The following is a 10,815-nucleotide window of genomic DNA, read 5'->3' as shown; positions in this document are numbered from 1 at the left end:
ACTTGCTGATGTTGGAACTTTGTTCCTAAACACTTATTGAAATGTGTGCAATCTACGAAGCCAACAGGAGTGATTTACAATGTGGATAATAAATGCAAATATAATTTTTATGCAATAAAGCGGTGCCTTTCACCTTTACGTGCCCACCCTCTACATTCAGATTTAGATCATGATTGTTTTTGTTTTGTTAATGCGAATAATAGGAAATCCGCCTCTTTGGATTCTGCAAGAGTCTCGGGTTAGTTGCAGCGCTGCTGGGTCAGGAGCACGAGCGAGGGGACTGTCTGTCAATCAGCGGCTGCCCCGCCCCCTGGGCTCGCGCGGTATCCAATGGTGACGGGGTCCTTCCCCCCCGCCCCAAACGTCAGCTGTTTCACTGAGGGAGCTGTACTGGAGCTAGAGTCTGTCTGGCGGCGGTGGGAATAAAACTAACTGAGGAGAGAGACAGATTTATTTCATTCGCTTCCATTTTTTAAATTTGATTTTATTTTCCTCGCTCCGTTTCCCATGTGCCGGTTGTGTGCGCGGCGGCAGCGGTTGGTGTCGGGATGGCGTTGCCCGGCTCTTGCCGTCCTCCCTCCCCAGCTTCTTCTGCTGCTGCTCTGGGTGGGATCGAGCGGCGGCCGCGCCGAGAATGTGGCCGCTCCGTGCCCGGCCGTGTGCCGCTGTGAGGGCAACGGTGGAGCCGCGCTCAGGGTCGATTGCTCCGGCCGAGGATTGACCACCGTCCCGCAAGGCCTCGGCATCTTCACCTTCTTCCTGTGAGTATTAATTATAAAAATTAAAATACATTTAAAAAAAAAAGTAGGTATTCACCCACATCTGGTGCGGAGACCGTGCAGCATTTCGATTTATTTTCATTTAAACGCTGGCATGTCTTTGCGACGCCAGAGAAGCGAGAGGGAGGAGAAAATAGATATGTTAAAAATTGTTCGCTTGTTGTGACTTTTATCATTGCGATTGCAGTGAATATTAATCGTTTTGAGGACGATTCGCAGGAACGTGAGAAGGAGCTTCGTAGTTGTTCTTTCAGGTTGATTCAAGGCAAGAAAGTGCCCTCTTGGGATAGCTGAAGAAAAACAGTTTATTGCCTGCTGGAACTTACAAAAATTATTTCTTTTGTATACTATACAGAGTATAACGTGTTTTGAAGTGATTTACAGCTGTAAAGTGCAACTTTTATTCATATATATTGGCGTGGAGAAATGTTTTGTGGCATGATTCATTTTTTAAAAAATTACCTGGGTTCATACAATTCATCTATTTTGCGGGTCAAATTTGAAACTCGGTATGGAGATCATTTGCAGTTAAATCTCTGCTTTGTATTGCAAATTAGACTTGTGTTTTAAAATTACCAAATGCAGGTTTTATTATGTAAACAGATTTCTGTTTTGCTCTTTCTGTGAGCATATTTCTTAAAGTTATATGTATGATTCAGTAAAATATCAGATTCTGCCTCTATCGCAATCGGTTTTCAGTTAAGGTTAACTGAGTCAAGAATAATTTGTGTTCTTGTGCTTCAGTTATGTTTTAGTTTTGGCATTGGATAATATTTTGGACCACTTAAAGATCAAGATTACCGCTGCTGATTTTTTTGAAATAGGCAGTTTGATTTCAGTATGAACACCACTGGAAAAGGGGCTCATTGAATAACTTCAATTAGCTACTTGAATGCTAAGTTATGAAGTTTTAAAAATGAGCTCCTCTACTGCGGTGTAAATTTCTGAATACTGATGGAACTGATTATCCTGTATCCAGTAGTCAGATGCTGGTGAGCTCTGTGAATGTAATAAAGAAATACTGGAAATATGCAACAGGTCAGGCAGCATCTGCAGAAGAGAGAAACAGAGTGTTAGCGTTTCAGGTTGGTGACCTTTCTTCAGAACCGCTTCTGATTAAAAAAAAACATAGAAAATAGGAGCAGGAGTAGGCCATTCGGCCCTTCGGGCCTGCTCCGCCATTCAAAAAAGATCATGGCCAAGCAAAAGGTAATCAAACTGAAATGTTGGCTCTGTTTCTCTCTCCGCAGATGCTGGCTGACCTTATTTCCAGTATGTTCTGTTTTTGTTTCAGTTTTCCAGCATCTGCAGAAATTTTCTTTGGCATTCGCTCTGTTCATGTTCTGTGTGTGGGTGTGTGCAGTTCAGCCCCTTCCATTAAACCTCTTAACAAAATGAAAGTGGGCAATATAGCTCTTGCTGCCAGGTCACAGTGCTGTCAAATATTGCTCTACTTCGTGCAGTATAAATTGGGCATTAATGCATAAAATGGCAGAGCAATAGAATTAAATAATCTAAATGAATTTTAAAAAATTTTAATGGAATAATTTTATAATGTTCCCCAATGCTGTTAAAAAGCTTTCTGACTTTCAGCTAAGTAGTGGAAAAGGCATTCTGTTCCACTTATCACCTTACTGTCATTTGTTGTGAAGATTTTTGTTTTTGCAGTGGAGTTCAATTTCAGGAGCAGGTTGTTTGATATTCACATCCCCTTCTCCCTCGTTTTCCACAGCAGAGGCCATTTTTAGAAACATGCATATTGTACATTATATTGTATCCTCAAGTTGCCAGTCAGAAAGTTAGGGCAAAATGAGAGGGCAGCAACTTGAGGATACAATATAATGTACAATATGCATCCAAGTATTATATGCATGTTTCTAAAAATGGCCTCTGCTGTGGAAGACTGAATATTTTAATAAATTATGTCAAAGAATTTTCAGTTAATAGGTCACTTCTTTGCATCCCATATACACCAAAAAGCTGCTGGATTAAAAAAAAATTAGACAAAAATGTGGTATGACCCTGATGGTATGCGCCCTGAAATAATGTTATTAATCTTATCTCCAACTGGGAATGGAATATTCTGTTTTGCTGCAGAATGTTTTTTTTAAAAAAAGAACAGCGTGGATTTTAAGTGTGTATATGTATGTATGATTAAGAACTCTGCAGTAGCATCTGGAATTGGTAGAAAGTTAAAATTCTAGTACAAGCTGAAACTGTCCTGAGTCGAATAGATCTTGATGGGTGATGCTTTACAGACAAAAAAACGATAGTTTTTTTAATAAAAACTGTCAACAGTGGAAATAGCTCTTTTAGCCCATCATTTTGGCTCCTTTTGGCTTACTCAGATGGTTTTATACCCATGAGAAGCTGAAAATTATGGAGATACTGTCAGTAAGAAGCAAATAGAGTGACTCGGGCACCATCCCACTTCTTCACACTGGGTTAAAGTCACTATTGTAGTAAATTGCTGACAAAATTAGAATTTTTCCATACAGATGAAATTTATACATTAAGTGATTGTGATTATAGCAAAACCTTGTATTCTGCTACCATAGCTCCCACTGAAGTGGTTCTGAGCTGATTGTTGGATACTTGCTATTTAGAAGGTGCATTATCTGCTTTTACTAGTACTGTCACTTTTTTAAAGGAAAAAATAGTTTGAATGTGAAAGTAGATTTTGCTCAATGTGTAGAAAAGTATATGTATAGTAGTCAAAAATGATCCACTGTTAGAAATTATTGCTTAAAAAATGCCAGTTGTGTGCAGTTTCAAAACATCATGTTTTTATGTTGTCCCAAAGCAATTCAAGCAGTTGTGCTTTTTGACTTCCTTTGACCACTGAGAAGGACCCTTGTAACTATGATTCTTAAGAGCATTGAGTGTTTACAGATGGAAAGAATAATGTTCACTCACTGAAACTGTGTCCTTAGATATATTCTGTCATAAATATTTGATAAAGTAATTTACAAATGGGAAGGTTGCACTGATCTCAGGTAAAACAAAAATGCAGTATTTTTAAAACCACTAAATATTTTAGTGTTATCTTTTCTAGAATAACTGTCTGGAGCCTTATATGTTCAAAGGTTATTACTACTTACTGTGAGCTTGCTGCAATAATTGGCTACCTATATGCTTAACCTGTATCATGTGATGCATGTTGGAATGTTAATTTTGTGAAATACAGATTATTACTGATAATTTTATATCTTGAAAAGGACACATTGGAGTATTTGAAAGCAGTACACAATAACATGAATCCTTCAGCTGGCATTTTTTTGGCATTATGTATCATGAGTAATGAAACTATGCTTTAGCAGATAATTTGATAAAATACCATATGATAAACCTGTAGTTTTCAAAAGTTAAAGAAACAATAATTCACAATATCGTGAACCATTTGTGGAGTGCCAGCACCTACATTTATGAATCTAATTTAATCTGTTTAAGCTGTTTTAACCAAATCACATCAAAGCTAATAGATATAAATAGTGATTGCAGAAGACTTGCAGTCAAAGTCAGATATGTAGTTTGTAAGTTATTTTGTAGCTTGATAATTCCACAATTTTTTCCTTTCAAAGAAGATAACCTTATAGAGGAGGGCTTGGTATATAGTTAATATATTGCTTTTGTATTGGTATGGTCTGAACATACTTCGTAAGTAAACAGAGGAGGGCAAAATATGGCCAATACTATTCTGTATTGATCTGCACCTGGTAGCCATAAATTGGGGTAGTTTGTGGCTTACCCATATTGATCTACTCGAATAGTTACACATTGCTAATAAAACAAGATTTGTATTTCTGGCATTTTGAACAGATAAGGTGCCCAAGGTACTAATAGGTGAGCTAGGCATTCAATGTGCTTACTTGATTGAAACTTAAGAAATGTTTAGCTTTTGTTACTGGGTATTTGGCAAGAATGCAGGTTTTTTTTTGCAACTGGGACAACACAAAGCTGTTTTAGTAAAATGGTATTCCAGTTAATACTTGGCTATACTATGAGGTATTGCAGCACATAAGGAGGAAAGTAAATCCTTTCATGTGGCTTAATCAGTTCTAAATGCTGTGCCACATAAAGTTGTGTGAACTTGTATCCCTGTTTCGATGTCATTCTGCATGTAATGTATTTTAGTGCTTTTTTAAAATTCATTCTCTGGCTAACAGTGTTATGAGCTAGTCCAGCATTATTGTCCATGTTTAATTGCCCTGGAGAAGGTGGTGGTGATGAGCCACCTTCTTGATATTGCTGCATTCCATTTGGTGATGGTACTCCCACAGTACTGCTGGATAGGGTGTTCCAGGATTTTGACCTAGTGAATGAAGGAATGGCGATAAATATCTAATTTGGGATGATATGCGACTTACAGGGGAGCTTGCATGTACTGGTGTTCCCATGCACCGGCCAAGTTTAGAAATGTTAGTAAAATCTCGTACATGTTTTTACTTAACTTCTATTTAAATGAGTGCTGGATTATTACTGTAGCCACATGAGCTAATTAAAAAAAAAAAAGATAAGCTTGTGCTAATCTGAATATTTTGTCCAACCAATTTTCTACCTCTCTTCTGAAGCTAAAGCTTGTTGCTGGAGTATGGTACCATCAAGTGCTGGTGTCTTCTGGTAACTGGTTCAAATGGCTATTCACCACGTCTGTGCCTTGATGCTGAGCGTTGGCAAGTTACTCCATGATAGGGAAAGGTGAATCAAAGCTGAGCCCTTTTCTGTTCTTGTCTGATGTTCACACACAAGCAGCATTCCCTGGACACTGACCAGGAATGGCAAGTCTGGCCAACTGCTATTTTCCCTTGTCTAAACCTAGGGACGCTGAAGGTCAATTTTAATGCCTCTGCTACCATTCTGGGTACTAACTAGCTCAGAACAGACTGGGGATTGAACATGGAACTTTCCTAGTTTATGTGACTCAGTGGATTAAATTCTTAATGCAACAAAATGCATAACTAGTTTGTCAAGAAACATAATTGCATACTGGGCATGATAGTTAATTGTAGGTTGCAGTTTTCTGGCGATAATTGTACATACCTTTAAACTGGCTAGTACTGTATTGTAATTATGAAGATTACTTGGAATCAAGAATTTAAAATGTAAGCCTGGTGATCATTCTATGCTACTGTCACTGTTATCTACTTTAGAATGGTTAACTAGCAGCATGGCTTGTCTGACAGGAAAACAGTTGAATATCTTTTAATATGATTTGGTGAACTGTTAATTAAAACCTTTATAGTCACAAAGTGAAATTACTGACTAGCTATTTGTTCTGGCAATAAAATACAAAAAAAGTGTGAACAGTGACCATGATGTGGAATAATGGTGAACAATTTTTAAATTTTGTGCTAGTAAGGGCAAAACCTGTGGCCACTGTGCTGCATATTAGAAATGCTCTGCACTGTATTTAGATGATTTAAATTGGTAAATGCACTTTGCAGGTCACAAACTCTTAACTCGCTCTTTCCCAAGAATGAGGGAACTTTGTACCTCAGTTTCTTCTCCCTCCTCCTTCAAGGTACAGACTTTTAAAACCCAAGCCTGGTATCTCCCATTGGCCAGGTCTTGATTTATCTTGCTCTCTATTACACACTTTCCAGGTCTGGAAGTGTCCTGAACTATGGGCCTTGGCATAGATTTCACAGCTTTAAAAAAAAAATTGCTCCCAACTATCATTTTGGAACATCTGCCAAAAACAACTGTAAATTTAAAAACTGAAATCTCTATGTGGAGCTACGAAATAGCTCATTGTACTGTTTCTTTAAACAAGTGGGAAATTGTGTTCTTGATTTCAAGTTGTATATAATTCAGTCAATTTGTTTCTTCAGTGCTGAATTTTATGAAGTAACACGTGTGAATAAATTGAACCAGTAAGCAATAGCTTATTGATATTTATGAGCTTGTACATCTGTGTGAGAATGAAATTCTAGCTGGTATTTCTAAAAAGAAAAGTAGGGACGATATATGATGTACAAAACAAATCTCCTAGCGTATCTGAAATGCACTGTCTGAAAGGGTGGTTCAATAGCAACGTTCAAGAGGGAATTGAAGGAGCAAAATTTGCAGGGGAGTAGGACGAGTTAGATGATTCTTTCAAAGACCCAGCACAGGTATGATGGGCCAAATAGCCTCCTGTGCTGTATGATTCTGATATGATCTCTCAACATCAATCAACAGTTCTGATTAATTGGGGAGTGGTAGGAATAATGGGTAATATCTGTCTGTACAATTTTATTTTTACTACAATAAATCAGTATTGAGGGGCTGAGAATAATGTCTAATTCAGTCTTACTGTCATGCAAATCAGATTTAAATTCTATTTGTTCTGCATTAATTTCCAATCTAAACTTGCATTCCAAAATTTGTTCAATTACATTTCTGACATACTAACTTTATTTGGTTTGACACTTTGATTTTATGCAGAAATATTGACTGTAAATGCCTGCAAATAAAGCTATAAAGCTTCAAGATCCTAAATGAAGCTTGATCAAGATGGGCTGCTGTAAAGATATACAGTTCCTTTTAGACATTGTTGTTGCATCATACTTAGTGATGATTCATTCTACATTATTGGAAAATAATTCATTATAATTTTAAAGCAAGGATTGTGTGTTATAAAAGTTTGATGAGTTGTATTCCTGGCTGGGGCATTTGTGGTAAGGAATGAGAAGAGAAAAATGGCCGGAGTAGAGGTGAGGTAGTTTACCATGAGGAGGAAAGAAAAATTGGCAAGAATATCCATCTAGAAATCACATGAATCAACTAATGGGTATTGATGAGGCATCAGAAGCCTGGAAGCAGATTTCCTTCTGAACATCTCAGCCAGGGAATGTAACATGAGGATTTAAATGGGGTAAAGAATACAATTTAAAATCTTTTTCAATTAATTTATAATGTGGATTTTTTTCTGCAAATGTCTTTTTTTGGGAAAATAAAATAGTTTAAAGTAATTTTGAAATGTAAACTTTCAAGAAGTGACAGCAGTGCAGTGTGGAGAAATATGTTTTCTGGCAAGCTTCACAGTATCCATTTTGAAATGAGTTGTTAGCTTCCACTCGGTTGCATATGAATAGTTGCACGGGGCCTTGACCTGGTCCCTCCACAGGGAAGCTGATGTGGGCTTTATGGCAAGAACCTTGCTGGTAACAAAGAAAACATATGGAATATTTCACTTTCCCTTTTTAGGGTGGTACAGCTTGGTGACTTGTGTTACATATAACCATCAGTTTCAGGACATGGGGCCAGTATTGACCTATCTTTTCACTCATACTTTTGATGAACCCATGTAGCTGAAAATTTGGTGTTTGAAACTACTTTATTATATGTAGTTATGAAATAAAACTAAGCATTTTAAAATAGACAAGCTTTGCATCAGAGATAAAATGACAAATTTGCATTTAATTTAGCACTGTATATGATTTGTAATGTCTTGATCTGAACTGCTAAGTATATTTTTGTACATATATTGAAAAAATAAAATGTAATCTTTTTTTTACCATGATCTGGAATTGTAAACATTAATGGAACAGTTAATATTTGACAGAAGTTTTCTCTATGGAAGCTTAGAGCAAGCCTAGTTGTTTCAAGGGCAATTTTCCAGCCTGTGGTGCAGAGTGCTCTACAGAAGTTGTGGATGTCAAGAGTCCCTGAATTCTTTTCTTATAAATCATTCGCTTGCAGAATGTGAAAATGGTTCTGTTTCTGTGTTCTGCAAATCCTTCCACCTCTCCAAATAACAGTCATCCTGTCAGGAATAAATAGTCTGAAAGCCTGGAGAAGTTGTTACTCTGTTCCTTGTTTGCCCCCTTTTCCACCTCATTAAGTTGACTTTAAATCTTGATGTGGCTAATGACATGCAGGGTTGATTATTCTCTCTGGCTAGTGAGATATTTCCTTCCAGTAATTGAGTTCTGTGCCCTTTCACCCAGGAAACGCCTGGATGTTTAATTTGTTTTTCAGGGAGTGTTAGTAAGTAATTAAACCACACTGTGACTTAAGCTTCCCTTTTTAAAAAAAATAACATACCTGTATGTGTGCAAAAGCCAGGCAGTTCTCCTCGTTGAATAATTTTGATCTGAGCAGTTCATTGTGTTTTTAGAAATTTAATTGTTTCAATATTAGAATAAAATCATTATCCACTTTGTACATTGTTCCTATTTTTGAACTCTTGATTTTATTAAAAGATTTATTCTAATTGTTTGCAGAATCTATTTGTCAACAAGATTCATGGTAAATGGCAATTTTCTTTTTCATTTTTTGCACCCTATATTCACAATTATATTTCAAATAAAATGTTTAGTTTTTACCGGAGTGTAATGTGATCGATTTTTGAAATATGTAAACATTATATAATGTGGATTTAAAAAAAATGCTGATTTAGAATCAGCATCGAAAGGTTTGGTCAGTATCATTGGTAAGGATTGTGCATGTGATCTATATTTTTATACAAATTTTAAACAGTTGGTAGTTCACTTTAAAGATGCTTGTCTCTTGTTTTTCTGCCCACATTGGCTGTGAATTTCATCTAATTTTATTTTCTTGACTGGGGAAACTGCATTCAACTACACTTTAATAATGTGATGAGAAATATTCTAGTAATGGAGAAGAGCAGTCGGTTGCTTTTCTGTTCCTCCCCCACTAAGTTGGAATGGTTCACTTTTATGAGATTCTCCATCTTGCAGCTGAGAACTGACTTTATCTCAACTGATATGGATTTAAGTAACATGTAGCCTTGGCATTCAAACCTGTGACTCTGATTGGGAAGCCATTGCTTAAAAAACTAACTACAGAAATCCAACTGGTTGCAGTATCTGCATTGTTTTTTTATGATGAATGATTTACCTCTCATTATCTATTGGTTTTTAGAAGTCAGAGGTGAATTGAGTTTGCTGATCCAAATCCAGTCCCAAATGAGCAACAGCTCGCAGTGTAAAGCAGACATGCATTGCGCTGGCGTGAGTTGTACCCAACATATCTTCTCCAGGAGGTCAGAATAACACTTCGGTGCAAAAGAACTTCTAGACATTAAGTAGTTTTTGTTTCAATTTTGATAATGGCTTAAACTTCCTGAACTATTGCTAATGTTTAATCTATATTAACCTTTACACATTCAGAGTTCACTCATTTAACCATTAGTTGTGACCAAAGGTTTTCAGTTTTCACAATGAGCAATATTTGTGACGTTTTGAGACACAATAAATGCAACAAAACTAAATACCCCAGATACATCAATTTGTAATCTGTAAAATTAGCTTTTGATACATTTGATTTGCTGAGTGAAGACATTAAAATATGTGGATTGTCAGTGGCACACAAGGGAAACAGTATATTAGATTTCTGGTATTTTGTTCCACAGGGATTCAGGTAATTTTCAATGTACACGGGCATGGGTAATAATACCGATAGCTGTAGAAAGTACATTTATTGAAACTAAAGGTTGGCAAATAAGTTAGACTAATCCCTCTTTTTAGTACCTTTTTCTTTGTTTTGTTATTGCTAGCAATGTGGGCAGAACTGCTTATTTCCCTTTAGTAGGTGTTAATTAGTTTACAGCCATAATCTAGAAGCTGGGGGCAAAAAAGTGTGTTGGAATGAGACTGCGCATTGTCCTACCATTAGGTAATGAGAACAGCCTGAATGGCGTCTTCCTGATTTATTGCACCACATTGCCTAGTTCAAGGCTGCAGCACATAGCATGTTTACTGCATTGAATCATGAGAAACTGGCTGCTGTGTCCATTATTATATTTGAGTTGTCTTACAAACTATTTCAATTGCCAATACTATAAAGTTTCACAGTGCCCATATTTATTTTGATGGGAATAACTCTTTGGCAGCTATTATAAAGGAAGTAAAAATCCTCCTTGCCAATAATTTAACTATTGGTTTAGCATTACTTTTTTGCTGCCCCCTCCCCATGTAATTATAGTCCTTGAAGTAGCCCTGAGGTTCTACTGCTCCAACTAATTGCAGTCTATCAAATTACAAACTCCATTAGCAAATGGTAACGAGTGATTTATAAACCTTTTTTCCCC

At 36.8% G+C, this 10,815-nt stretch overlaps 1 protein-coding gene across 1 annotated transcript in view; it reads left to right on the top strand.

Moving 5' to 3' along the window:
* Positions 1-376: 376 nt before the first annotated feature.
* lgr4 (leucine-rich repeat containing G protein-coupled receptor 4) overlaps positions 377-10,815 on the top strand; it is a 183,217-nt gene continuing 172,778 nt past the window's right edge. Inside the window, exon 1 of the mRNA XM_068046475.1 lies at positions 377-761. Within this exon, the coding sequence (XP_067902576.1) occupies positions 508-761 (254 nt within the window). The 5' untranslated portion in view covers positions 377-507. The remainder of the gene's footprint in view (positions 762-10,815) is intronic.

This window comes from Heterodontus francisci, chromosome 14 (genome assembly GCF_036365525.1).
Source record: "Heterodontus francisci isolate sHetFra1 chromosome 14, sHetFra1.hap1, whole genome shotgun sequence".
Lineage (NCBI taxonomy): Eukaryota > Metazoa > Chordata > Chondrichthyes > Heterodontiformes > Heterodontidae > Heterodontus > Heterodontus francisci.
The sequence above is the reverse complement of the archived record's forward strand: the minus strand, read 5'-3'. Positions and strand labels throughout refer to the sequence as shown.